General features: G+C 44.2%; 1 protein-coding gene across 1 annotated transcript; it reads right to left on the reverse strand.

The window, feature by feature from the left end:
• Positions 1 to 884: 884 nt before the first annotated feature.
• Positions 885 to 27,658, reverse strand: IL22RA1 (interleukin 22 receptor subunit alpha 1). Its single transcript, XM_036742669.1, has 7 exons — positions 27,616 to 27,658; positions 22,682 to 22,814; positions 21,614 to 21,798; positions 20,848 to 21,023; positions 18,728 to 18,866; positions 4,153 to 4,274; positions 885 to 1,772 (listed from the first exon to the last, which is right to left on the reverse strand). The coding sequence occupies exons 1-7, from the start codon at positions 27,656 to 27,658 to the stop codon at positions 885 to 887; spliced, it is 1,686 nt and encodes a 561-aa protein (XP_036598564.1).
• Positions 27,659 to 27,942: the final 284 nt, after the last annotated feature.

Here is a 27,942-nt window from a genome sequence, read left to right on the forward strand (position 1 = left end):
GGTCCATGGAGGATGAATCTCAATCCTCCTAGAAATGGGGGGGGGCAGCTGCTAAGGTCATTGGAATGGGAGAGATGGGGCTCAGGGGCTTAGAGGTGGGCTCCATCTTCTTCTCTAAGTACACTTTCTCCTCCAGCTCTTCTCCCCTAAATGGGGTAGAGCTCCCCAAGGGCAGAGGTAATCTTCCTTTTAAGCTCCCTGAAAGTCGGGGCTGTGTCTATCTCCTCGGACTGGAGGTCCATGGGAGGACCTGTCTCCCTCCTTCAGACTGGAGACCTTCCTGAGGGAAAATCTGTCTCCTCCCTCAGACAGATGGCTCCCTGTGGACAAGAGCTTCATCTCTGTCTTCAGAGGGCACCTAAGAAAGGGAGCTCCCTGGGAGGCTCCTTGAACATGGGTGCTGTCTATCTCCTCAGACTGAGGGCTCTCTGGGAGGACCTGTCTCCATCCTTAGACTGAGGGCCCCCTAAAGGCAGGAACTATCTCCCCTTTCTGAAAGGGGATCCCCATATGCAGGGACTGTCTTCCCTCTCAGACTGAAGATCCCAAGAGGGCAAGGACTATGTCCCCCTGTCTCAGACCAAGGGTTCCCCAAAGGTAAGTAGGGAGAGCCTCTGAAGCAGGATGGTCTTCCCTCTCAGGACTGAGATTTCTGGAAGTGTAGGAATTGTATTTCCTTTCTGTGACTGCAGGATCCCTGAGGACAGAAGCTGTGTTTATCCTAATGTAAATGGGGGCTCCTCGAGGGTGAGGGCCATGCTTCCTAGAACTTCTAGTTCTCACAAGGTCACTGGCATGAGGTTCCACCCCAGGCTGTATTCCAGGTTGGGGAATGCGGCAGTGACATCAGAGAGTGAAGAGGGTGCTGGTCACCACACTTTTCTTCAGGGCTCCCATTGTACTGTGAGGTCCAAATCTCTGAAGAGCAAATCAAGCTCTGTAGACTGCCCTAGGCAGCCCCCCTCAGGTTCTGGAGAAGGAACTTCATCCTTGGGACACACTACAGAATCTAGCAGGCCCCAAGCTCCCTCAATCTGCTCCTTGGGCTGAAATAGGAGGGAAGGTGTAGAGGAGGGGAGGGAAAGGGGGTGGTCTTCTACCTGGACAGAGGAAAGCAAAGAGGTTTGGTTGCTTAAGTATCCTGGAGCTATTGACTCCAGTGAACCAGTTGGGTGAACCAGGGGCAGGGCTAGGCTGGGTGGCCGCTCTATCTGGAGTTCTGGGGGCTGATGGAAGAACTCTTTTCCTCTGAAATTCTGGCATTCCTCTGTCTGGGAATTTGGCAACAGGGCTCCAGCTGGGTTCTGCTTGGGCTGAGATTGTCCCATTGTCCCGTTGAAACATCTGAGGTTCACATCCTGCTGCGGGGACATTCTTCCCCCTGAGTCCTCCATGCAGGCTCCATAACTTGGGGGCCATTGATCAGGGAGGGCCTGAGGGGCATAGGATGGGGGCTTTGTCTCAGGAGCCACTTGTGGGGCATAAGAAGGGGGTCCCACCTCTGGGATTGACTGAGGGGCATAGGGTGGTAGGTGAAGAGCTTGATGAGCCAGGAGGACAGGAATGGGTATCTCACTCTGTCCAAGGTAGGTGATCTCAGGCAGGCCAGGGGGCAATGGAGCACCTAGGGTCTCTCTGGCCCCAGGCATCTTCACCTGGGAGTATTGGATTGGGGGAACCAGACCCCCAGAACTGCCAAAATCGATGGCTGGGATCAAGATATGCTCTTGGATGAATCTCAGTGGCTGAAAAGTCAACACTCTCTGGACATCCTGTGGGAAAGCAAGAACATTGGGGCAAGGTTAAGTGGGATGGGTCACTAGTTCCCCAGGGGAATACTATCTAGACTTTGAGTTCTCCAGGGATGCGTGCTCAGATGAAGAACTGGAAGGGATCTGGGAAATCATGGAGCCCAACCCTGCCCCCCCTCCCCATGTTAGAGGGGAGGAACCTGAGAGTCAGAGAAATGAGTGGGAGACCCAGGTCTTCCCCACTCCAAGTCCATTGTTTTAGTCACTTCAGCACACTGACTCTGATCCAGCCCCCCAGGGTTGACCTTCTCTTGGGCTCATCACAGCTCCTGGAGGTGTGCTGGGACAGAGCAAGGGGAGAGGGAGGGGGCTGACCTAAGGTTGGGAGATTTTCAAGACATGTCACAGCTCTTCAGGGTCTCTCTCCCTCCTTTCTCCCTCCCTTCCCCCTCCTCCCCAAGATAATGACAATGATGGGAAGAGTTAACATTCCTCTAGGATTTTAACTCTCACAACTCTCCTTATAAACATGCTTTAATTCAACACTCCTTTGAGCTAGGTTGGAATCACAGAACTTCAGAGCTGGAAGGGGCGGACCTTCACCCACACTGGAACAATGAAATAGCATTTATTAAGCACTTACTATGTTCTAAACACTGCCACTAAGCATTGGGGAAACCAATCAACAAGCAAGACAGTCCCTGCCCTCCAAAAGCTTACATTCTAATAGGATGAGGCAAGAATAACCTTCTCCACCTCACCACTGACAGGGAGCCATGCTGCTTTTGAGACAATGTAGGCAAGGGCTTGTAGACCTCAAAGCTCTATGTGAAGAACAGCTCCTACTTCTCCTCTGCTGCTTAATAATGGTCAGCATCAATTATACTTTTATTTCCATTTCTAGAGGTCAAGAGAAGGGAGATAGTTCTCCAACGGTGATATTCTCTACCCTCTTAGCTTCAGCCCTCATCACCTCTCATCTGCATGACTTCATTAGTCTCCTAATGGGGCTCCCTACCTTTGATGCGCCATCTCGTACAATCTGCCTTGTTGATCCTTCCCAAACTGTCTGAGCATTTCAGGCCCCCTACCCAAAAATCTCCATTGGTTTCTTGTTACATCTAGAGTAAAATACAAACTCTGCAACCTAGGACTTCAGGCCTTACAATCTGGCTCCCCTTTACCTTCCTAATCATTTTATATAAATTTCTTTCCCATATTCTTTATCCAGCTGGTCAAGCTAGCCTGCTAGCTGTCAGTCATAGTAGCTACAATAATAATAACTAGATAGATGGTATTTTTATAGCATTTTAAGGTTTGAGAAGCATGTCACAAGTATTATTTCATTTGATTCTCACAACAATACTGGGAGGTAGAGGCTATTCTTATTCTCATTTTACAGATGAGGAAACTGAGGCTGAGAGAAGTTAAGTGACTTGCCTGGGCTACTCAGCTAGAAAGTGTCCAAAGTGGGATTTGAACTCAGGCCTTGGACTCCAGATCCAACACTGGGCTACCCAATTGCTTGTCTATGCTATTCCATGTTCCACATTCTGAGCTTCATGCATAAACAGTCCCTGATCAATGTAAAGCATGCTTTCTTACTTCCACCTCTTAAGATCCCTAGCTTTGTTCAGGGCTCAGCTCAGGTGCCACCTCGATCCCTTAACTGCTAACTGGGAAAACTGATAACTCCCTTCCCCTCCAAATTCTGGATGTCTTACGTGTGTGCGTATTGTTTCTTCTCACTAGAGTATAACCTTTCACTTTTCTCTTTGTTCTCCAGGGCCTAGGACATAGTAGGCACTTAATAAATGCTTTTTTGATTTATTACTTGCGTATATATTTTATCCTCCCAGTAAAATGCAAGCTTATTGAGAGCAGGGATAGTTTCATTTTTGTTTTTGCGTTTCCAGCATTTAGCAGAGTATCTGGTATACAGCAGAAACCTTAATAAATGTTTATCAAATTGAATTGACACATGGTCAATGAATGGCAAAGCCGGGACCAGGACCCAGGTAGATCATTAGCCTTCAAGCCAAGTGAACTCTTCTACAACACATTGTGTGACATTGTGTGAGAATTGCCTGAAAGGATCAAAGACTGATCAGCTCTGAGCTGCTTCTGTACTCTCCAATCCCCGGATATAATTCTTGACCACCTCACTGACTTCTACACACTATTGAATCCCTGAACCTGCACCTTTTGTGGATTTGAATTCTAGGTTACTTGAGAGGACAAACTGGTCTGTTTTTAAAATTCTGTATTCCAAGCCCAGGGTCCCAGGGAGAGCCTGGGGGTGCCTGGATCCCCCTGCCTCTCTGTAAATTTTAGTCCCTTCTCTTGGAGACACCCACCCCCATTCTCCCACCACATTTCCCAGGGCCACAAGATCTCTCACCAGTGAGTTGGGCTGTTTAGGAGGCTTCTTGACATATCGATAGCTCAGGTAACAAAGCACAGCTACGAGGAAGCCCATGGTGAACAGGCACACTCCTGAGAAGGAATACAACCATGTACGGTCTGGGTGGAGAAAAGAAGACAGATATAGGGAAGAAGGTGAATGGTTGGGTGTAAGGGCCCTTCCCATTTTGGAATTCTAAACACCTGCAACCATCCTTTCTCTCTCTAATCTTTCCTTTCCCCTCCCTTGCCTTCCCTTGCCTTCCCTTGCCTTCCCTTCCCTTGCCTTCCCTTCCCTTGCCTTCCCTTCCCTTCCCTTCCCTTCCCTTCCCTTCCCTTGCCTTCCCTTGCCTTCCCTTGCCTTCCCTTCCCTTCCCTTCCCTTCCCTTCCCTTTCCTTCCCTTCCCTTCCCTTCCCTTCCCTTCCCTTGCCTTCCCTTCCTTTCCCTTCCCTTCCCTTCCCTTGCCTTCCCTTGCCTTCCCTTGCCTTCCCTTCCCTTCCCTTCCCTTTCCTTCCCTTTCCTTCCCTTCCCTTCCCTTTCTTTCCCTTCCCTTCCCTTCTTCTTCCCCTCCTTCCTTTCTTCCTTCCCTCCTTTCCTCTTAGAACATCTTGTGCCTTATAGGCTCTACCCTCAGAGAGACAAGGGTAGAGTGTCTGTGTGGGGGTGTGGAAATGCTTTAGATTCCATGGTTTTAACATTCTAAGAGTCCTTCCAGTTGTGCCATTCTGTGTCCTAATGGACTTTCCACCTTGGATGGTCTATTTTCTAAGGTACTTCCCAGCCCTGACAGTTCACATTGAAAAGACCACCTCTAGCACTGACATTACATATTCTAATGACCCCATCCAGCTCAGATATTCTATATTCTGAGGCTCCTTCCAGCCTTGACATTCTCTGCTTGTGAGTGGAGACAAGGGACAAAAGAGATGCAGAATTTGGGGGCTTGTCAGCCAAGTATATAATCATGATGCCTCCTATCACTGATGTCCTTTTGCCTGAGACTCCTCAGTCTTGGAGAAATGGATAAAATGGGATTTCTCAATCTGTCAGACAGAGGACTAGTTCCTATCCATGGTGATCTCCTCAAAGTGAAGTTTGAAACTGGAGTGAACAAAAGTGAGTCCCCAGTGAAAAGGATTAGTTTGTACTTTGTTCTGCAGCATGGTAGGGTGAGGCTGATTGATGAGTTTATATGTCATATATGTGTTTACATATACACATACACATACACATACACATACCTGCATGCTCATATACATATACAGAGGAACCCAGGGACTCCTCAGCTTTCCCTGGGACCCTGCAGGAAACTGCCAGCACCAACCAGAGCTAGCTAGCATACAATCAGTTAAAATCTTAGGAAGTGTGATAGATCAAGGGTTAGGGGATGTCATAAAGACAAATATAAGCAGGATGACTGATAATCTCTCACTTTGACCTAGTGATCCCACAATTGGATGAGTGCCATAAGACCAATAAGAGAAAGAAAGGTCATGCACAGCATGTACTAATATATTTATAGCAACACTTTTTCATGTGGTATCAAAACACTGGAAACTATGTGACTGCCCATTGATTGTGGAAAGGCTGAAATCCATTGTAGTGCATGACTGTGCCAGAGCGTGATTGCATAAGAAATGATGAATGTGAGGGACTCAGAGAAAGCTGGGAGGAAAGATGAAAGGTGGAGGAAGTAGAGGCATGAGAACAAGGTACACATAGACCTCAATGATGTAAATGAGAATGATGTTGAAAACAGAAATGAGTCTTTTGGGGGGGGTCTGATTAGTATGAGCCAGTTCTGCGCAGAGCCTGAGGGTGAATGAATAAAATGGAGATTCCAAACCTGAGACCTAGACACCAACTTGAATTGGTCAATCCAATCCAATTCAATCCTACATGCACCTTGTAAAGGGACTACTATGTGAAAAACACTGGGGATATAAAAGGTCTGGACCTGTGATTTTGTTACTAATGGACACTTCCAGGTGAGGAAATTCAGCTTCTCTGAAATGTATATAGCCTTAGAGCGCTACCTAGAACATCGAGGGTAAAGAGTCATATTTCTAGTATGTAGATCCAAGTCTTGGTGGTTTCAAGGCCAGCTCTCTATTCATTTCAATTCAGTAAATATTTATTGAGCACCTACTATGTGCCAAGAACTGTGCTAAGTGTTGGGGATACAAAGAACAAAAAGAAAGACAGTCCCTGCCTTCAAGGAGCTTATGATCTGTTGGGGGAAAGACAACACACAAAAGAAAGCTGAAAAGAGGGTAAACTGGGTTACCTGGCTAGTTGAAACCAAGTAGAGAGGCTGATGGAAAACAAAGAGAGGGCTGGAAAGTTCAGAGCCCTCTATAAAGGAAGGCTTTGGGTGGAGTTTATCTCTAACCATTGTGCTATAGCGCCTCTCTTGCTGGGGTGATGGGAGGAGATGGAATGGAGAATACAAAGACAAAACCAAAAATAGCCCCTGCCTTCAAGAAGCTTATATTCTTCTGGGACCATGCAACTTATACCAAGGTATAGTTACCAGCTGGAGTGGCCTCTACCCATTGCTCCTACACAGGTATCAATGGAAATGACATTAAAGAAGAAGTGTTATCATCTGCTTTGCCAATGCACCCTAAGGATCATACACTCATCCCATATAACCTTAAACTGAAACCTCCGACACAGGTTATCTCTCAGTGTTAGAATAATATTTCCTCAATGACAGGGACTCTCTAGCTTATTTGTTCCTATGTCCATTGCTTTGTCTAGTACTTTGGACGTAGTTTATTTTAAAGTTTAACTAATTTTATAGTCAGTTTTATAGACTTGAAAAATGTGGCATAGTGATAAAATCAGCTTTACAGCTAGAAAGGTTTCCATTCAAATTCTACCTTTGGTGTACACTAACTTTGTGACTTAGAGGCAGCTAGATGGTACAGTGGGCCTGGAGTCAGGAAGATCTGAGTTCAAATCTGGCCTTGGACACTTACTAGTTGTGTGACCTCGGGTGAGTCACTTTACCCTATTTGCCTCAGTTTCCTCATCTATAAAATAAGCTGGAGAAGGAAATGACAAACCACTCTAGTATCATGGCCAAGAAAAGCACAAATGGGGTCACAAAGAGTTGGACATGACTGAAGTACTACTATATATTATGTATACATGCTATTATATTACTATATATTATATATACTATTATATATTTGATTGCGTATATATACATGTGAAGATATGTGTGTATATATGTGTGTGTGTGTGGGAAGAGAGAGAGAGAGAGAGAGAGAGAGAGAGAGAGAGAGAGAGAAGGAAAGAGATGAAATTCATCTGGAGAGACATAAGTTCAAGATTCACAAGAGAAATAATTAAAAGTGAGAAGGAAGGTTACATGGGAGCATTAGATCTCAAACTATACAGCAAAGCAGTAATCATCAAAATGATTTGGTCCTACTTAAAAACTAGAGAGCTCACTTAGTAGAACAGATTAGGTACATAATATACAGACACAAAGGAATCTAGTAGCCTACTGTTCAATAAACCCAAAGACCCTAGCTCCTAGGAGAAGAACTGAAGCAGTATGGGTCAGATCAGAGGTATCAATCACATACCAATTGGGAGTGCTGCCTGAACCAGATTGAAATGAAATTGGGAAATATTCAACAAAATAAATAAAAACACAGTGAAACATAGATAATGTTAATTTGTGATTTTCTAAGTCAATATATCGTCCATTTTTCTATACGAGTTTGGCACCATTGGTTTAGACTGACACTTCACACCATACACCAACATAAGCTCCATATGAATACATGACACATACCAAAGGTCGCATCATAAACAAAATTGAGTAAGAAAGAAGAAATGACCTATAAGATCTATGGATAGCAGAAGGGTTCATGACCAAAAAAGGGATAGAGAGGATCATAAAAAATAAAATGTAGAGGGGCAGAGCCAAGATGGTGGAGTAAAAGCAGGGAGATACCTGAGTTCTTTCACAAATTCTTTCATATACCTTTTGAGAAGTGAATCTGAACAGATTTGAGAGAGGTAGAATCCACTAGGAGACAGAGTGTGACAGATTTCCAAGCCGGGAGAGGCCAGAAAGAAAGAACCTTTCACTGCCCCCGACCATTCTGGAGCACCATACAGGTCCACTCTGCTGGCTGTGGTGGATCCCCAGGCTTCTCAGAGAAAGACAAGAGTCTGTCAGAGCTAGGTGAGACAGAAGTGCAGAGCCTGTGACAGCCGCAGCTTGTGGCAGCAGCAGCTACTCCTGAAGCTATCAGCTCACAGTCTAAAGGTTAGAAACTCAACTTGAACTTCCAGGAGCCATGATGACTGAGTAAACTTTAGAACTCTCATCCCTCCCTTGAATAACCCAGAGAATACTGCCCTAGGAGAAACCTTGGAATAGAGGAGTCAGCTTGGGAGGCTAGGAAGACCCCCTCTTGTGGTGGTGGAAGGAGACCAGTGCAGGAAGGGAGGCATCGCAGCAAGCCCCACTTTAGCAGACCAGTGGGAATTCCTGAGCCCCAGAGGGGTGGAGCCAGCAAGTGCCAATACCAGGATGCCAGGCTTGCCTTTGCGCAGCCAGGGGAATTGGCAGACACCAGAACAGACCTATGGCTGGGACCACCCATGCTATATAGCACAGCCCTAGGGGAAGAGGACACTTCCAGCAGTCAGACCACCGCTCCTCCACACCTCATGCTGTGACCCCAGGGGAAACTCAGAAAGATTTCACTGGGCCTCCATCCTTGGCACACACCAGCCAGCTCCAGCTCAGTACCAGGTGAACTGCAGCAGTGTATAACTTCTAACTGAAAAAACCAAAGGTAACAGCACATAAAGCCAGTAACCAGGCCCCCAGCTCCCAACACAAGAAGCTTGGGACAGCGCCCTTGGGCCCCAGAAGCAGAGATCTGCTTAAAAAGCCAAGAAAAAAGGGAACTACCATGAAGAAGCAAGCTAGAAAAGTAAAATTTGATTAAGGGATGAAAAGGGATTGTAATGGGAGAAGAGGTAAGGAGGAGGCAGAAAAGGGTAAATTACATCACATGAAGAGGCACAAAAACATATTATACTAGAGGGAAAGAAGAGAGGGAGAAGAGCAGTGTTTGAGCTTTACTCTCATTGGATTTGGTTCAAGGAGGGAATAACATACTCTGTATGTTATTTGTATAGAAATATTATTTGTATAGAAATCAAACTTGCCCTATAGGCAGTAGGAGCTGAAAGGGGAAAGAAAAGGGAGGGGGTGGTTAGAAGGGAGGGAATAAGTAGTCAGGGAAAAGGATGATGAAAGGGAGGGAATGTGGAGGGAGGCAGTGGTGAAAACTATCAGCATAATTAATCATATTAACAACAAAACTAGCAGAAACCATATGATTATCTCAATAGATGCAGAAAAAGCTTTTGACAAAATACAACACTCATTCCTATTAAAAACACTAGAAAGCATAGGATTAAGTGGAGTCTTCCTTAAAATCATAAGTAGCATTTACCTAAAACCATCAGCAAGCATCATATGTAATGGAGATAAACTAGATGCATTTCCAGTAAGATTGGGGGTGAAACAAGGATGTCCATTATCACTCCTATTATTCAATTTGGTACTAGAAATGTTAGCTTTAGCAATAAGAGAAGAAAAAGAAATTGAAGGAAATAGAATAGACAAAGAAGAAACTAAGTTATGACTCTTTGTAGAACATATGATGATTTACTTAGAGAATGCTAGAGAATCAAGTAAAAAACTACTTGAAATAATAAATAACTTTAGCTAAAGTTGCAGGATATAAAATAAACCCACATAAATCCTCGGCATTCCTATATATTACTAACAAAGCCCAACAGCAAGAGATAAAAGAGAAATTCTATTTAAAGTTACTGTAGACACTCTAAAATATTTGGGAGTCTACCTGCCAAGACAAACCCAGGGGCTATATGAACACAACTACAAAACATTTTTCACATAAATAAAGTAAGATCTAAATAAATGGAAAAACATCAGTTGCTCTTGATTAGGCCAAGCTAATATAATAAAAATGACCATTTTACCTAAATTAATTTACTTATTCAGTGCCATACCAAACAAGCTACCAAAAATTACTTTACAGAGCTGGATAAAATAATAACAAAATTCATCTGGAAGAACAAAAGGTCCAGAATATCAAGGTAATTAATGAAAGGAAATGCTAGGGAAGGTGGCCATACCAGATATTAAACTGTATTATAAAACAGCAGTCATCAAGACTACTTGGTACTGGCTAAGAAACAGAGTGGTGGATCAGTGGAATAGGTTAGGTACACAAGACACAGTAGTCAATGACTATAGCAATCTACTCTTTCATAAACCCTAAGAATCCAGTTTCTGGGTTAAGTATTCACTATTTCACAAAAACCGCTGGGGAAACTGGAAAATAGTATGGCAGAAACTGGGCACAGACCAATATCTTACACCATATACCAAAATAAAGTCAAAATGGGTTCATCATTTAGGTATAAAGGCTGATACTATAAGGAATTTGGGAGAGCAAAGAATATCTTATCTGTAAGATTTATGGAGAAGGGAAGAATTTATGACCAAGCAAGAGATGTAGAGCATTATGAAATGCAAAATGGATAATTCTGATTATGTTAAATTGAAAAGTTTTTGTACAAACAAAGCCAATGCAACAAAGATTAGGAGGGAAGCAGAAAACTGGGAAAGAATTTTTATAAGCAGCATCCTTGATAAAAGCTTCATCTCTAAAATATACAGGAAACTGAGTCAAATTTATAAGAATACAAATCATTCCCCAATTGAGAAATGGTCAAAGGATATGAACAGGTGGTTTTCAGAGGAAGAAATTAAAGATATCTATAGTCATATGAAAAAATGCTCCAAATCACTATTGATTAGAGAAATGCAAATCAAAACAACTCTTAGGTACCACATCTCTCCTGTCAGATTGGCTAACATGACAAAACAGGAAAATAATAAATGCTGGAGAGGATGTGGGAAAATTGGAACACTGTTACATTGTTGGTGGAGTTGTGAACTGATCCAGCCATTCTGGAGAGCAATTTGGAACTTTGCCCAAAGGGCTATAAAAATCTGCATACCCTTTGACCCAGCAATACCAGTTCTAGGGCTGTATCCCAAAGAGATCACACAAGTGGGAAAAGGACCTGTATGTACAAAAATATTTATAGCCGCTCTTTTTGTGGTGGCAAAGAATTGGAAATCAAGGGGACGCCCATCAATTGGGGAATGGCTAAACAAATTGTGGTATATGAATGTAATGGAATACTATTGTGCTATAAGAAAGGAGGAGCAGAGGGCGGAGCCAAGATGGCGGCTGGAAAGCAGGGACTAGCATGAACTCCCCGCCAAGTCCCTCCAAAAACCTATAAAAAAATGGCTCTGAACAAATTCTAGAACTGCAGAATCCACAAAACAGCAGAGGGAAGCAGGGCTCCATCCCAGGACAGCCTGAATGGTCTCTGGGTGAGGTGTATCCTGCACGGAGCTGGGAGCAGAGCAGAGCAGAGTGGAGCAGAGACCAGCATGAGCGGCACAGACCAACCAGACCAGGGGATGGGTGGAGTGTGCCCTAGCGCCCTGAATCAGTGAGCTGCGGCAGTTACCAGCCTTCTCAACCCACAAACACCAAAGACAACAGAGAAGGTTAGTGGGAAAAGCTGCTGGGGACAGGGTGATAGAGTTCGAGGTCCAGCCACCTCCCCGAGGCAGCGGAGGTGGGGCAGCTACAGAAGTACACTGCAGTTGCTTCCAGCCCCAGGCCCACCTGGTGGGAGGAATTGAGTGGCGGATCAGAGCAGGAGTGTACAGCCTGCTGAAGATCTAAGTCCTGTCTGGGTTGGGGGTTCTTGGGGAAGGAGGAGTGCTGGTGTGGCAGAGCTGGCGCATCCCCCAGGCATGGAACACAGTTCTCTAAACTTTACAAGCAGTCATACCCCACTGAAAAACTCAAGGGTCAAGTTAGTTGGCTGGGAATATGGCCAGGCAGCAAAAAGGCACCCAGATTCAGTCTCAGACTTTGGATTCTTTCTTTGGTGACAAAAAAGACCAAAACACACAGACAGAAGAAGTTAACAAAGTCAAACAGCCTACAACAAAAGCCTCCAAGAAAAACATGAACTGGTCCCAGTCCATGGAAGAGCTCAAAAAGGATTTGGCAAAGCAAGTTAGAGAAGTAGAGGAAAAATTGGGAAGAGAAATGAGAAGGATGTGAGAAAACCATGAAAAACAAGTCAATGACTTGCTAAAGGAGACCGCAAAAAAATGCTGAAAAATATACTGAAGAAAACAACACCTTAAAAAATAGACTAACTCAAATGGCAAAAGAGCTCCAAAAAGCCAATGAGGAGAAGAATGCCTTGAAAGGCAGAATTAGCCAAACGGAAAAGGAGCTCCAAAAGACCACTGAAGAAAATACTACCTTAAAAATTAGATTGGAACAAGTGGAAGCTACTAACTTGATGAGAAATCAAGATATTATAAAACAGAACCAAAGGAATGAAAAAATGGAAGACAATGTGAAATATCTCATTGGAAAAACCGCTGACCTAGAAAATAGATCCAGGAGTGATAATTTAAAAATTATTGGACTACCTGAAAGCCATGATCAAAAAAAGAGCCTAGATATCATCTTTCAAGAAATTATCAAGGAGAACTGCCCTGATATTCTAGAGTCACAGGGCAAAATAGAAATTGAAAGAATCCATTGATTGCCTCCTCAAATAGATCCCTAAAAGAAATCTCCTAGGAATATTGTTGCCAAATTCCAGAGCTCCCAGATCAAGGAGAAAGTACTGCAAGCAGCCAGAAAGAAACAATTTGAGTATTGTGGAAATATAATCAGAATAATCCAAGATCTGGCAGCTTCTACATTAAGAGATCGGAGGGCTTGGAATATGATATTCCAGAGGTCAATGGAGCTAGGATTAAAACCAAGAATCACCTACCCAGCAAAACTGAGTATCATGCTTTAAGGTAAAATATGGATTTTCAATAAAATAGAGGACTTTCAAGCTTTCTCAGTGAAAAGACCAGAGCTGAATAGAAAATTTCACTTTCAAGCACAAGAATCAAGAGAAGCATGAAAAGGTAAGCAAGAAACGGAAATTGCAAGGGACTTACTAAAGTTGAACTGTTTTGTTTACATTCCTACATGGAAAGATAACATGTATGATTCATGAGACCTCAGTATTAGGGTAGCTGAAGGGAATATGCATATATATGTATATGTTTATGTATATATATATATATAATATATAAGCGAATGTGTATGTATGTATATATGTATGTGTATATATATATATATATAGAGAGAGAGAGAGAGAGAGAGAGAGTGAGAGAGAGAGAGAGAGCAGACACAGGGTGAGCTGAAGATGAAGGGAAGATATCTAAAAGAAATAAAATCAAATTAAGGGATGAGAGAAGAACATATTGAGAGAGGGAGATAGGGAGAGATAGAATGGGGTGGATTATCTCGCATAAAGGTGGCAAGAGGAAGCAGTTCTGTGGGAGGAGGGGAGAGAGCAAGTGAGGGGGGAATGAGTGAATCTTGCTCTCATCACATCTGGCCTGAGGAGGGAATACCACACATACTCAATTGGGTATCTTTCCCCACAGGAAAGAAGAGGGAAGAAGATATGAAAAAGGGAGGGATGATGGAGGGAAGGGCAGATGGGGGTGGAGGTAATCAAAAACAAACACTTTGGAAAGGGGACAGGGTCAAGGGAGAAAATTCAATAAAGGGGGATGAGTTGGGAAGGAGCAAAACGTAGTTAGTCTTTCACAACATGAGTACTGTGGAAGGGTTATATATAATGATACACATGTGGCCTATGTTGAATTGCTTGACTTCTTAGGGAGGGTGGGTAGGAAGGGAAGAGGGGAGAGAATTTGCAACTCAAAGTTTTAAAAACAGATGTTCAAAAACAAAAAAAAAGTTTTTGCATGCGACTAAAACATAAGATACACAGGCAATGGGGCGTAGAAATTTATCTTGCCCTACAAGAAAGGAAGGGAAAAGGGGATGGGAGTGGAGTGGAGTGACAGAAGGGAGGGCTGACTGGGGAACAGGGCAACCAGAATATACGCTGTCTTGGGGTGGGGGGAGGGTAGAAATGGGGAGAAAATTTGTAATTCAAATTCTTGTGAAAATCAATGCTGAAAACTAAATATGTTAAATAAAAAAAAGAAAGAAATGAGGAGCAGATGGACTTCATAATAACCTAGAAAGACCTACACGATCTTATGCTGAGTAAAGGAAGCAGAACCAGGAGAACATTATACATGATTACAGACACACGGTATCTGTGATGACTAACTTTGATAGACTTGACTTTTCTCAGCAACACAAGGTTCAAAGACAACTTCATAAGACTCAGGATGGAAAAAGCTATCCACATCCAGAGAAAGAATTGTGGAGTCTGAATGCAGATTGAGGCAAACTATTTGCTCTCTCTTTTTTTTTTGTTTCTTTTGGTTTTGTTTCTTCTTTCTCATGATCCATTCCATTGGCTATAATTCTTCTTTACGACTTGACTATTGTGTAAATAAGTTTAATGCGAAGGTATATGTAGAACCTATATCAGATTACATGCCATCTTGGGGGGAGGGGGGAGGAGAGGGAGGAGGAGAAAATTTGGAACTCAAAAACTTGTGGAGCTAAGTGTTGTAAACTAAAAATAAAAAAAATTTAAAAAAAGAAAAGAAAAAAGATACAATGTACAATTTTGACTACATAAAATTTAAAAGGTTTTGCACACACCAAAAATTCAATGTAGCTAAGATTTAAAGAGAAAAAGTGAACTGGGGGAAAAAAATCTGTGTAGCAAGTTTCTCCCATAAGGGTTTTTTCCCAGATATATGAGAAAATGATTTGAATTTATAAGAAGTCACTCTTCAATTGATGAAAGGACAAAGGATATAAACAGGTAGTTCTCAAGGAAAGAATCCAAGCTTGGGAATTTCTTTTGAATAGCCACATGAAAAAATGGTCCAAATCCCTAATAATTAGAAAAATGCAAGTTAAATTACTCTGAGGATTGACCTCACAGCTACCAGATTGGCAAAGCTGACAAAAAAAAAAAAAGAAAAATGACAAATGCTGGTGGGGCTGCAGGAAAACAGACACATTGATACATTGTTGGTGGAGTTGTGAGCTGGTCCAGACATTCTGGAAACCAATTTGGAACTACACCCCCACAGTCATTAAACTGTGCATATTCTTTGCTCCAACTTACCACCAAAGAGATCAAAATGTACATGTACAAAAATATTTATAGCACCTCTTTTTATGGTGGCAAAATCTAGAAACTAAGGCAATGCCTACCAATTGTGATATATTAATATAATGGAATACTATGGTACTCTAAGAAATGATAAAATGGATCATTTCAGAGAAACATGGGTAGATTTGTATGAACTCATGCAAAGTGAAGTGAATAGAACCAAAAGATCAGTTTATACAACAGCATTGTAAAAATGAAGAATTTTGAAAGATTTACAGACTCTTATGGGTACAAAGATTAAGCGTAATTTCAGAGGACTGATGAAGGATGTTGCCCACTTGATGGAGAGGGAATGAATATAAAATGAGTCATCTATCTGTTGGATCCAGTCGATAATGGGAATTTGCTTCTCTTGACTATGCCTCTGTGTTACAAGGGTGTTTTTGTTTCTTCAGTGAAAGTTAGGCATAGGGAGAGGGTGAGAGATAAAAATAAATGTTGTTAATTGAAAAAAAAACTCTTTTTCATTCATTCATTCACCAGACACCACTGTCAAAATATAATAAATGAGGAAATTGCGAAGGAAGTGAATTGTCCAAGGTGACACATCTAAGTGAGAAACCTCTGTCTCTGTTCTACCACTTTGTCCATTAGCCTTAGCTTACAAGAGATCATTCTTAATATTGATAACGCTGTGATGGAAATCACAAGATGATATCACACCATTATTTTGTGCTTGGCTAATAAAACTTTCTAACATTCTGTCCCTTAAGACCAGATACTTATGGGCTATGAAAACAGATAACTGTGGTAGCTGGAAGAAACCTGTGGTTTTTGGGGGCTCCTCTGAGATTCCTGTGTCTCATGTGGAACAGTAGACCTTGGTTCTCTGCCTGACTCCCTTGTTTGACATCCATGCATGGAACCTCTTTGGCCCCCTCCATGTTCTCAGCTTTCTAGACTCTAAGCTCCACAGCCAGTTCCTGGAATCTCCCTTCTTGTGGTATTGGAGGTGGTAGCACCAGTCAGACATAGCTGACTGAGATGCTGCCCCTCCCCATAAAATCCTTGACTTCATCATGGAACCCACCCCATGTGGGAACTGAATGATCTCTGGGTCCCTTCAAGGGTCAACTCAAGTACGACTGACCTGCTCTGGGAGGCCTTTCTTTTAATGCTTTCTCCCTTCTTTAGTCATATCCACTCTGAAATTCTCAGGTAGGAATTTGGAATAGAGCTTATATTTACTTCTGCACACATGTGGCTGCACTGCCCCACCCCCCGAGTTCAAATCTGGCCTCAAACACTTCCTAGCTGTGTGACCCTGGGCAAGTCACGTGACCCTGCTTGCCCTAGTCTCCTCTCATGTGAAATGAGCTGGAGAAGGAAATGGCAAACTACTCCAGTATCTTTGCCAAGAAAACCCTGAATGGGGTCACAAAGAGTCAGAAACAACTGAACACTCAGAATATAAGGGCAGAGGCCTTTCTACTTTTTCTTTATAACCCCAGTACCTACACAGTAGGTGCTTAATAAATATTTGTTGAATGAAATTTAGTTCTACCTCTTGAACTAGGAGTGAGGCAGACAAAGTAGAGGCAATGGATATAACCAGCATGTGCCAAATCCAGAATGTGAGCTCTTACAGCACCATTGCTGGTCCCTGCCTTCCTCCTGCTGTGGTCTAGATGTCATGATACCTGAGGCCCAGGAAGCCACCTCTGGCTACTGAGACTTGGTTATGTCCTGGCCCCTCTTGGGGCTTGGATTTCTACTTTCCACAGGAATGAAGAGGAACAGAGCAGAGAATACTAAATCCAGAAGTCCCCTCTGGGGCTGATAGTTGTGCTTTCCCAAGAGGGTTTCATGCCTGCCAAATGTAAAGCAAGTTTTCCTCCTCTTCCTACATACCATGAGTTTCTGGAGGAGAAAACTCAGACAAATGCTGGAGGGCAGGGAGAAACACAAAGTCTAGGATTACATAACTGCCAGGAATTATCAGCTAATCAGCTCTTGGATAGTGAAGAACTGAGTGTACTAGGAATGTGCTTCCATGTGTCTCTCTCTCAAAAGATTTCAAAATACTAACTTGGCAACTAACTTTGTCAAGTCGTTTCTCTGGGGCCTCAGTTTTCACATCTGTGAAATGAGAGAGCTGGATTAGATGGTCTCTAAATTCCCTCCCGGCACTGATCTGTTTTCTAAACTCCTCCCAGCTCTGACATTCTGTGTTCTAGATGGCTCCCAGCTCTGACATTCTATGTTCTAGGTTCCTCCCAGCTCTGATATTAACACTGACTCTGTAGTTAAGGGACCGGGATTCAAATCTGCCACTTACTGCCTGGGTGACCTTGGGTAAGTCTTTTGAGCTGCCTAGGCCTCGGTTTCCTCATCTGTAAAATGAAAGGGTTGGACTGGATGACCTCTGAGCTCCCTCCCAGCTCTAGCTCTGGGATTCCATTTAGGATCCTCAAGTCTTTTCCTTGACCTATGTAATCATGCCACTTTTTTTGGTCATTTTCCTCTTAGTGCTCACCCTCCAAACCCAGTGAAAGATAGAGAGGGGAGAATGAGACTTTCACCCAATTTCCCTGTTAGAGCACTTGGGAAGTGGGGGCTTAGAATGCACTTTGCCTCAAAAAATCCCTACCTTCCTTAAATGAACAGCTCATGGCATCTCCTAACCAGACCCTTGTTCTGAGTGGCCTCTTTTTAAAATTGCTTTGGTTTTACTCATCTGGACTATCTAATCATTAATTCTTTATATACATCAGGTGCTTAGTAAAGACTTATTAATGGCTGACTTATTAATGACTGACTGGGTAGATGATGGGTATCCCAGCATAATGGAAACTCCTTGCATTTTTCTTTTGAGGTACAGATCTGGGATTTCATTATGACAGAGAATGAAAAGTGGTTCAGCACACATACACTGATTTGGTGTCAGTGGACCTGGATTCGAATTTCAGCTCTGTCACTTACCATCTTTGCGATCTTCAATAGACTATTTCAGCTTCACCAGCCTTGGGTTCAAGATTTGGAAAATGAAAGAGTTGGACCAGCTCATCTCAGAGACCCCTTCCAGCTTGAAGTCACTGATGCTGGGATCCCAATATGGAAACCTCCTATACCAATCTAGATGGGCAACTCTTCAGTGGGCTGCCTGGAGTTACGTGATTTTGCCCATTGTCTTGACTACTATGTGTCAAGGGCAAGACTTGAACCTGGGTCTTCCTGACTCCCAGGTCCAAGGTCACTCTGTGAGGAGGGAGAAGGGACAGACCTTGACTTTGGGGCATCGTTTGCTATTAGACTCACTGACGTCAAAACTTACCTGCCAGTGTCCTCACTCGGCATGTATAGGGGGCACTCTCCTTGAAAGGGTTGGGGACGACAATCATGGTGACCCCCTCGTAGTCTGTGTTTGGAGCCAGGCCAAAGAATTCATATTCTTTTTCCTTCCCTTCAAAGTCCTGCATTACATAAAAAAACCAAGGGGGAGAACTTCACCTTGCTGATACCCATCACTGTTCACCTTCACATGCTTTCCAGGTTACCAAATGTTCTAATACACATGCTCAAAAGACCCCGACTCTGGGAGGTTGTTTGTGTGTTTTGTTTTGTTTCGCTTTGAGATTTTGTGGTGTGTGGGACTCCAAGGGAGGAGACTCTCTCCACCAGGGCAGAAGGTCCTTATCCTACAAAGTATAATGTTAGGAGAGACTTCCCTAGGGTCATGCAGATGGAACGTGTCAGAGGCGAGCAGTAGCAATGATGGCTAGTGTTTCTATAGCACTTTAAGGTTATTTGATCCTCACAACCATCCTGGGAGGTGGGGGCTATTCTCACCCTCATTTTACAGACGAAGAAGCTCGGGCAGACAGAGATTAAGTGACTTGCCCAGGGTGACACAGCTAGGAAGTATCTGAGGCTGGAGCTGAACTCAAGTCTTCCTCCATGGTGCTGTCTCCAGTAGAGTATGATTATCCCCATTTCACAGATAAGGAAATTGAAGCTGAGGGGTGAAGGGCATGCTGAGGATTACACAGCCAGTAGGTGGCAGAGGTAGGTTTCCCTGAAAGGTAGTGTGTATGATGGATAGTGTCGGACCTTTCGTCAGAAAGATGTGAGTTCAAATCCTGCTCGATTTTAGCTGTGTGATTCTGGTCAAATCTCTTAACCTAAATATATCCAGCTCTAAATCTATGATCCTATGACGCTTTCCATTATATCATCCTGCTCTTACACTGGCTATTGTACAGAGCCCAAGATATTTTTATTTTTATTGGTGCCTTTTGTATTTTATATCCTATTCCTTTGTAAACATTTTCTTTCTCACTCCCCTGACTGGTGAGTTTTCCCTAGTAACAAAGACAAAAGAGAGGGACTCTGACCATTCCTGATAGTGTATGTATTATTCCATACCCATAGTCACCCACCTTTTCAAAGAAAGCAGGGAGAATTCTCTCAGCTCTTTTCCAGGGGCAGGCTGAAGCTCTATCTATTTAATCCCACATTCACTTCAAAAGAGGTCTAGGGTCAGTTTTAACTGTCCATTTTCAGGAGGATACAGAGCACAAGTCTCAAAAAGGAAATGCTATATAGCAGAAAGGGCCCTGCCTCTGAGTAGGGGGCGGTGGTTTCAATTTCCATCTCTCCCACTTACTATGTGGGGATTATCAGGAAATCACTTAACCTTGCAGCTAGGTGGCACTGGGTCAGGAGTCAGGAAGAACTGAGTTCAAATCCAGCCACAGGCATTAACTAGCTGTGTGTCCTTGGGCAAGTCGTTTAACCACTGTCTGCCTCAGTTTCACCATCTGTAAAATGAGGATAAGGGGAACATTCCCCTCCCAGGGTTGTTCTAAGATAAATGAGATAATATTTGTAAAGCACTTGGCACAGTGCCTGGCACAAAGTAGGTGCTTAATAAAGGCTTATCTCCCCTCCTCCTCCAGAGATCTCGGTTTCCTCATCTGTAAAATGGTAGGGTTGTATTGGAAGGCTCCTGAGGTTCCCTCTAGCTCTAACAGATGAGGAATGATCCATTTCTATGGATCCATTTCCCAGTGAGCTTGGGCAGAGAAGATTCAATCCAAGAACTACGACAGAAATCCAGATACAGACCCATTTGATTGGTGATTTCTACATTCAGTTATGAACCAAGTTATGCCCAAGTGGAGAAACTGCCTCAGAAGGTAGTGAGCCCCTTGTTTTCTGGATGTCTACAAGCAGAGATCGGGAGATCATTTCTCAGGGGTTCTGGGGAAGGGATTCCTGCTCAGGCTGGGCTCTGGTTCGAGGACCTCTGGAGGCCCTTTCAGCTCCAGGCAGCCACAATTCAAAAGAGCTAACATGTCATCAGACAATTTTCAGGTCAAGTCCTGATGCTATCTTTTCTCTGGGGAACTGGGGAGAGGACTTTTTCCGGGGCAGGGTGGACTTAGGGCTTACCATTTGGTAAGTTTGGTTGATGTGCAGCTGAAGGCGATAGAACAGGTCTGGGAATATCTCTTCCAGAGTTTGCTGGTGGCCATCGCTGGTCCAGAGGGCAGTGGGCGAGGGATGCACAATGAGCTTGACAGACCGTACGCTGGGGACGCAGGTCACCAGCGGTGGCTTAAAGAGCGCTGGTGCAGGGGGTAGAAAGAAAGATGAGAGAGAAAGATGACTGAGCCAGCTCTTCAATGAAATTCTACTGTCATAAGTGCTGACTGGCTTCTGCCTAGATCCATGCTAGGGGATACAGGGAAGGAAAACCTTACAAAAGCTTGTGTGGCTCAATCGTTAGAGTGCTGAGGTTGGCACCATGAGGACTGGAGTTCAAATCTTGCCTATGGTCCTTACTAGCTATGTGACTCCATGCCTCAGTTTCTTTATATTTAAATTGAGAGAGTTGAATTAGTTGATCTTGGAAGTCCCTTCTTGCAGTCTGTGATTCTAGGACGAAACAATTAATTTTACCTTTTCAAACCTCTGTTTCCTCATCTGTAAAGTGTGGAGGTTGAATTAAGTGCATTTCAGTTCTAAATCCATGATCCAGAGTTGGGGAGAGGGAGAGAGGAGTAGAATTTTAAATGTTAAAAACTGCTGCAGGAGGAGTATAGGTTAGATGAAGCAAAGAGTCCCCTTGTCCCCCACTTAGCTCAAAGCCTGACGCTGTCCTGGGTGCTGAACCCTTCTGCCCACCCCAGCCCCTCAGAAAAGGAGCCCTCCTTACTGTCTCGGCAGGCACTGAACCTTGTTGTCTGCCTCCACTCTACGATGCCTCCACGGCCTTGGCTGAAGGCTGTCACCTTGGCAAAGTACTGCTCCTCGGTGTCTCTGGTCTCATAGGTCAGGTTGCACAATGTCTGGGTAATGTTCTGACACTCCTCCTTGGGCTTCCATTTTGAGTCTCCATACCTATAGGGCAGGCCAAGAGGGGAGGAAGAGGGATGCCCTTCAACTTCTGAACTGACTCCATCTCCCTGTGAGGATGATGATGAGGGAGCAAAGAGGGGAGGGAATGACAAAGGTAGCAAATGGACACCTGGAGAGCTGTGGAGAGCAGAGCTATTACCTGATCCCACCCTTGAAAATAAGTACAAGCCCCAGCCAGGTCTGCCCAAACAAGCCAGCCCTGCACTTTCACCATGGAGTCAAATCAAAATCGCAGAATTCAAAGTTGGAAGGGACCTCCACAGGCCATCCTTGGGCTATCATACACCTGATCATATATCTCCAGGTATAAATTGTATTCTTGCTCACTTCCCCCATAGTCTTTATCCCCAGGAAAGAGTTTCAAGAAGGAACCTGAGGTGGGGCTGTCATAAGCAGGAGTCACTCAGTCTGGGTTCCCTATTCTCCCCACTCTTTTCTCCCCACCTTCATCTATGTCCCACATACAGATCCCAGTACTGGGAACAAAGGGGTCACCTAGAAGGAGAAATGGTGGCTTACCTTAGGGAGTTCCTGAGTAGGGGAAGGGGGAAGATGCTCTTAAGGATCCCCTGGTATGAGGGAGGCAGCAGAAAAGTCCTTGTTTTTAGGGAACCCCCAATCTGAGGAGAGGGGCACAATATTTGCTTTCAGGGAGCCCCTAGTCTGAGGAAGGACACAGTCCCTGTCCTCAAAGAGCCTCTTCCCCCCAAGAGGGGCACAGCCCTTGATCTCTAGGAGCCACAGTTTGAGAAGGGAGTCAGTCCCTGACTTTAATGAGCCCCTCTCTGAAGGGGGAGATATAGTTCCTGACCTTGGGAAGACTCCAGGGAGACACAGGCCCTGCCATCAGGGTATATGGCCATACCTTTTATACTGCACACTATAGACTGTATCTGGAGGGCCTCCCTGGACATTCTCCCATTTCAAGATGTTTTCAAAGTTGTTTGAGTGGAACCTCAGGTTCTGAAGAAGCTTGGGATTCTTCTCTGCGACGTATGCTGAAGAGAAGATCAGAAGCCAGTGAACCAGGAGGCTCCCAAATCCTGAATCAGCACCCCATCCCCACCCTGAGAAATCAACATTGCCCATTGCTTACAGGCCACTGGCCACTGCCCTGACATGGCAAAGGGAAGGCATGGCCTTTTGAGCTCGGAAGGTGGAGAGCAAGGACTTGATCAGCTCAATAGCTTGAAGGGATTGAAAAGAAAGGCCTTCCTCTGAATGGGTGGCACACACTAGGAATTAGCAGAAAGAACATGAAACTTGGAATTGGAAGGTGTGAATTTGAGTCCAAGCTCTGGTATAGAGGTGACTTTAAGCTGGTGGGTTCTCCTCTTTTAACGTCTGTTTTCTTATCCATTTTAAAAACAGAGGTGCTCTGGGGGATGTGGCAAGAAGAGAGCAAGAGACTAATAATAGCTCACATTTCAATAGTTTTAAGAATTAAGAAGTTTTCTTCACAACAGTCCTATGAGGTGGGTAGTGCCAAGTCTGATAGAAACATTAGTTTTAGGGCTGGTGGTGTCTGGGAGTGGGGTGGAATTGAACAACCAAGAAACCTGGGTTCAGGGTTTGGTTCTACCACTGTGACCCTGGGCAAATTACCCTACCCTTAAGTTTCCTCCTGCTCTAAAATGAGTGTCCTTTCTAGAGCTCACATTTTTTGTTCTAAGGTCAATCCCTTTTCTTATTCTCCGTTTGTTAGTTCTCTTACCCGACCCCGGCCTGTCCAACTCCCAATCTGTCCCATCCCACCTCAACCCAACCCATCCTATCCCATCCTCTCCTACCCCACCCTATTCCATCCCATCCCATTTCATCACTGGACATATGTTTTCAATAGGATAAGCATAGGTCCAGGTGAGAATACCCTTTATCAAACTAGGTTGGCACCTTTTCTGCAACTTACATTCTTAAGGTGACTAGCACTAGGCGGTTAAGAGACCTGCCCAGGGCCATAAAGTGTAGAAGCAGGGCATAAGGCTGACTCATTTTATTTTGTATGTATCCCTGTATTTACTCATCAGTGAATATGTATCCTCCTAGTGTCCTTGAAGGCAGGGACTATCTCATTTTTATGTCCCTGTGTAGGCAGTTAATCAGGACTTGTTAATGGAATAATCAAGATTCCTCCTAGCTCTGATGTTCTGTGTCCCTGTGATCTTTGTAGGGGGAGAAGAGGATCACCTGGGGGCAAGTGGATGTGTGCCCTGGAGTTCAAAGTGTGTGTGTGTGTGTGTGTGAAATTAAGAGGGAGGCCAGAGGTAAGTGGTAGGGATGCATAGGACTGGCAGTTCTATTTTGTGATCTGGCCTTCTTGGCCAGAGTGAAGGCATAGGTGCTGAATGTGGGTGGAGGAAACTCTTCTCTAATGAAGAAGGTCCTTGGTTCAGTCCCTTTCCTTTATTGCACTACTTGGGATGAGAATGGGGGGAGATTGACTGAGGACAAGAAGGAGGAATAAAACACAAAGGCTACCTGTCCAGGTTCTGGGTATGTGCAGTTCCCCTCCTCCCTTCCCAGAAATGCTTGAGAAAGAACTATATGCTACCGACAGGAAGGGTGAGGGAATGTTGTAGCCTTGATTGGGTTCTGCTAGGCTGAATGGGGCAATGATTGGTGGCTTCTGGGGGAGGTGGAAAACACTTGTTTGCTTGTCCTTCCCTTTCCAAAAGGACCATGACATCAGGAAGGTGATGCCATCATTTGCATGTGAATTGACGGAGGATAATAATTTGATCTAGTAGCCTACTCTGAGTTAGAGCAAAGCTAGTATTAGGCCATCTATTTGTGTGCGGTAACTTCTCGAACCACCACCCCTGAACCCGACATTATTTTAGCCTAGCTGCCAGTAGTGAGTAGGTTTGTTTTGGGGTGGGAGGGGGGATGCTCCCAGCCCAACGACTTTCCTCTTCTGGGATCCCACGGGTCCTAAGTCTAGGTAGGGCTGGCTTCTTCCCTGGAAATTCGTAGAAACACCCAATAAGCATTTACCAAGTGAGAACTCCATAGGAGCATGGAAGCTAGAGCTGGAAGGGACCTCAGAGGTCATTTGGCAGTTGAGGAAACTGGGGCCCAGAGAGGTACTGTGGTTTGCCTAATGCTACTCAGGCATGCAGCAAGCTGGGAGAGTAGACACAGTGTGATGCTTGAAGTTAGGAAGCTCTGAGTTCAAATCTTGCTTCAGGCACTAACTAGTTGTATGACTCTAGGCAAGTTGTTCTCCTAGCCTCTGTTTCCTTATCTATAAATGAGGATAGTCCCTATCGGACCCAGAGCACAAGGCTGTATTTCCTCTTTATTCCCATTTTTATTTCCCCCAGATCTACTGTTAGGTTGAAAGGTTAGGATCCGGACCCCAGCTCCCACAGATCCCAGATGAGAAAACTTCAGACCAGATGGGGGAGGGGAGAGGGAATCCTTTGTCCAAAGTCACAGGTACTAAGGAGTAGAGTTGGACTCTTACTTCTCCAGGCCCCCTGACCCCACCAAAGCCAGGGCTCGTTCTACATGATAGCTGATGTCCGCCTCTGTCTTCGGGTCTCTCAGAGAGAAGCCAATTCCGCCAATTCCCCCCAGGTTGGGGATTCCCAGCCCTCTAGCCTGCTCAGGGGCAGGAGTGGGAGGAGGCATGAAAGCAGTTCCTTTGAAGTGGATGGTCTAGTCCACACTTGTCGGGGTTCTGGGAAACTGTTCTCAGTGCTTCAGCTGAGTTACCTCTTTGCAAACTAGAGTTGCAGGGGATGTCTAGAGTCATTGGGACCATCCCCCTCTCTCGGATCAGGCACATACTCCCCAAACCCTAGAATTCTAACACTCTCTGCGTTTCACTTGAACATCTCCAGGGAGACGGAAGCCTGACCCGGTGCCTCGTGACTCCTTGTGGGGTCAGGGGAGGAGCCCTGGATTGGAGACAGAGGACCTGAGATTCAATCTTAGCTCTATTACTTGAAACTGTGTGACCTTAGGCAAGTCACTTTGTCTCTGAGCCTCAGTTTTCCACATCTGCAAAATGGGGAGCTATGGAACAAAATTATCCCCTAAGATGGCTCCAAATCCTATGATCCTCCTCTCATTAAGTTCTTCCTAATTTCTACATAGAATATCACTACCACCAACACTTTCTTCAAGTTTGTGCTCAGAGCATATATACCCCGTTGTGGCTGAAACCGTTCTTGTTTCCCCTTAGCCTTTTCTTCTCCTGGGAAAGGAGGCCCAGGACAAATGAATGAATAAAACCTTCATTCCCAATAAAACCTCACACACAGAGTGGTTGTGAAGACAGAGCTCTCTGAAACCTTTCAAGGGTATAAATGTGCATGTTATTGTGATTTTTAGTCCCAAGTGAGGACAGGGACAATATAGGGGGTGGGCAGAGTATAGCTATAGCCCTCCTTCCCCTCCCCCCTCCGCTAACATGTGGCCTGGGGATGAGGTGGAGGAGCCCTACTGCCTGGAAGGAGAGAGAGAGAGAGAGAGAGAGAGAGAGAGAGAGAGAGAGAGAGAGAGAGACAGAGACAGAGAGAGAAGGAGAAGGAGGAGGAGGAGTAGAGAAGAGGAGAGGGGAAGGGAGGGACAGAGAGAGATGAGATAACAAGAAAGATTGGGGCTTCACAGAGTGCTTGGTACCTCTGTGCCCAGCTTCCCCCTTGCCAGATGCTTTCATTCAGGGCAGAAGGAGAAAGCCAAGGCTAAAACTACTCTCCCCTTTGCCTTATTTGTCAGTTCATTTCTTTCCTGAGGAGAAATCTCTTTTAGGAGAGATGGAGTCAGGAGTGTGCTGGTAAATGTTTAACAATCAGTTTACATATATATATATTATATATACACAAACACACATATACACACACACATACATATATGCATGTATGTATGTATGTATGTATATGAATATACATGCATACTGATTGTTTATACGTATGTGTATATATGTATATAATTTATACAGTGTCATGCATATACATGCTCAACACACTTAAAATATATATTTATATAAATATATTCATATATTATATATACACATATAAAGTACATCATGCATATATGCTCAACATCCTTTAAAATATATTTATTTTATATTATATATTATAGACATAAATACACATGCATGACAGTTTAAAATATATTTATATAAATGTATTTATATTACATTAATATATTACATATACATATATAAAGTCTGTCATGCGTATATATGAAATACTTTGAAATTTAATCTGTATTAGTAACATTTTCCCCATCAATCAACAAAACGATAAGCAAAACCAATCAAGCCCTGATTTGTAGTATTTGCCAGTTTCCAAGATGCAAATGCTCACACTGAAACTTTCACCATCAGTTCTCCTGTACTGCTTGGAGCTTGTTCCAACACCTCCCTGACAAGGGGCCAAAGACCCTTGGGGCCGTTTTTCCTTATAACCATATTGCTAAGCTCTCTCCCAACTCTGACGTTCAAGGCTTCTGTGCAAAGGTCACTTCACGGCTTTAGTACTGGAAGGGACCTTAGCAATCGTCTAGCCCAATCCTTCCATTTTTTCATTTAAGGAAACTGAAGCCCAGAGAAGCTAAGGGAGGTCACACAGCTGGTGAGGAGGAACACGAAATATTTGAATGCAGGTCCTCTGACTCCAAATCCAGTGCTTTTATCAGAAAAAAAAAACCCAAACCTGAAACCCATAGTAATTCCTTGTTAAAGTTGGAGGAGAGAGAAAAGCTCTCTCTGCCCCCTGTCCCCTGAGGGTTCTTTAAACCCTAGGGAAGGGAAGGAGGGTCTGGCCATGGAGCACTGGGAAAACTCACCATTCAGGATGTTGATGGCTAGGATAGTTAGTAACCACTTCATTGGGTCCCCTGGAAGAGGAGAGTCAGGGAAAGGGTCTCCACTCTTCTTCCTTCACTTCACTTCTCTTCTTTCCTTTCATCAAGTCTCCTCCCCTCTCTTTTCTTCTCTTTTCCACTTTTATCCTCCTCTTCTCTCTTTGCTTCTCTTCCGCTCAACTGTTGGAGTGTGCTGGGGAGGGTGGGGAAACCTTGGCGCCCAGGTAGTCTGTTCCACCCCAGACCTGGGACTGGGGGAGGGAAGTAGGGAAAGGGCAGGGCCAATGGAGGAGGGTGGAGCCATGCCCA

Source organism: Trichosurus vulpecula, chromosome 2 (assembly GCF_011100635.1).
Source record: "Trichosurus vulpecula isolate mTriVul1 chromosome 2, mTriVul1.pri, whole genome shotgun sequence".
Taxonomy (NCBI): Eukaryota; Metazoa; Chordata; class Mammalia; order Diprotodontia; family Phalangeridae; genus Trichosurus; species Trichosurus vulpecula.

What these genes read in the sequence shown, in the direction of transcription:
- IL22RA1 (XM_036742669.1), bottom strand. Translation starts at nt 27,658, where the DNA reads ATGAAGTGGTTACTAACTATCCTAGCCATCAACATCCTGAATG. An exon ending in AGCCATCAACATCCTGAATG is followed by an intron (nt 22,815 to 27,615) that starts GTGAGTTTTCCC and finishes TCTTCTCTTCAG; the next exon opens with CATACGTCGCAGAGAAGAAT. An exon ending in CTAAACAGCCCAACTCACTG is followed by an intron (nt 1,773 to 4,152) that starts GTGAGAGATCTT and finishes GCTTTCCCACAG; the next exon opens with GATGTCCAGAGAGTGTTGAC.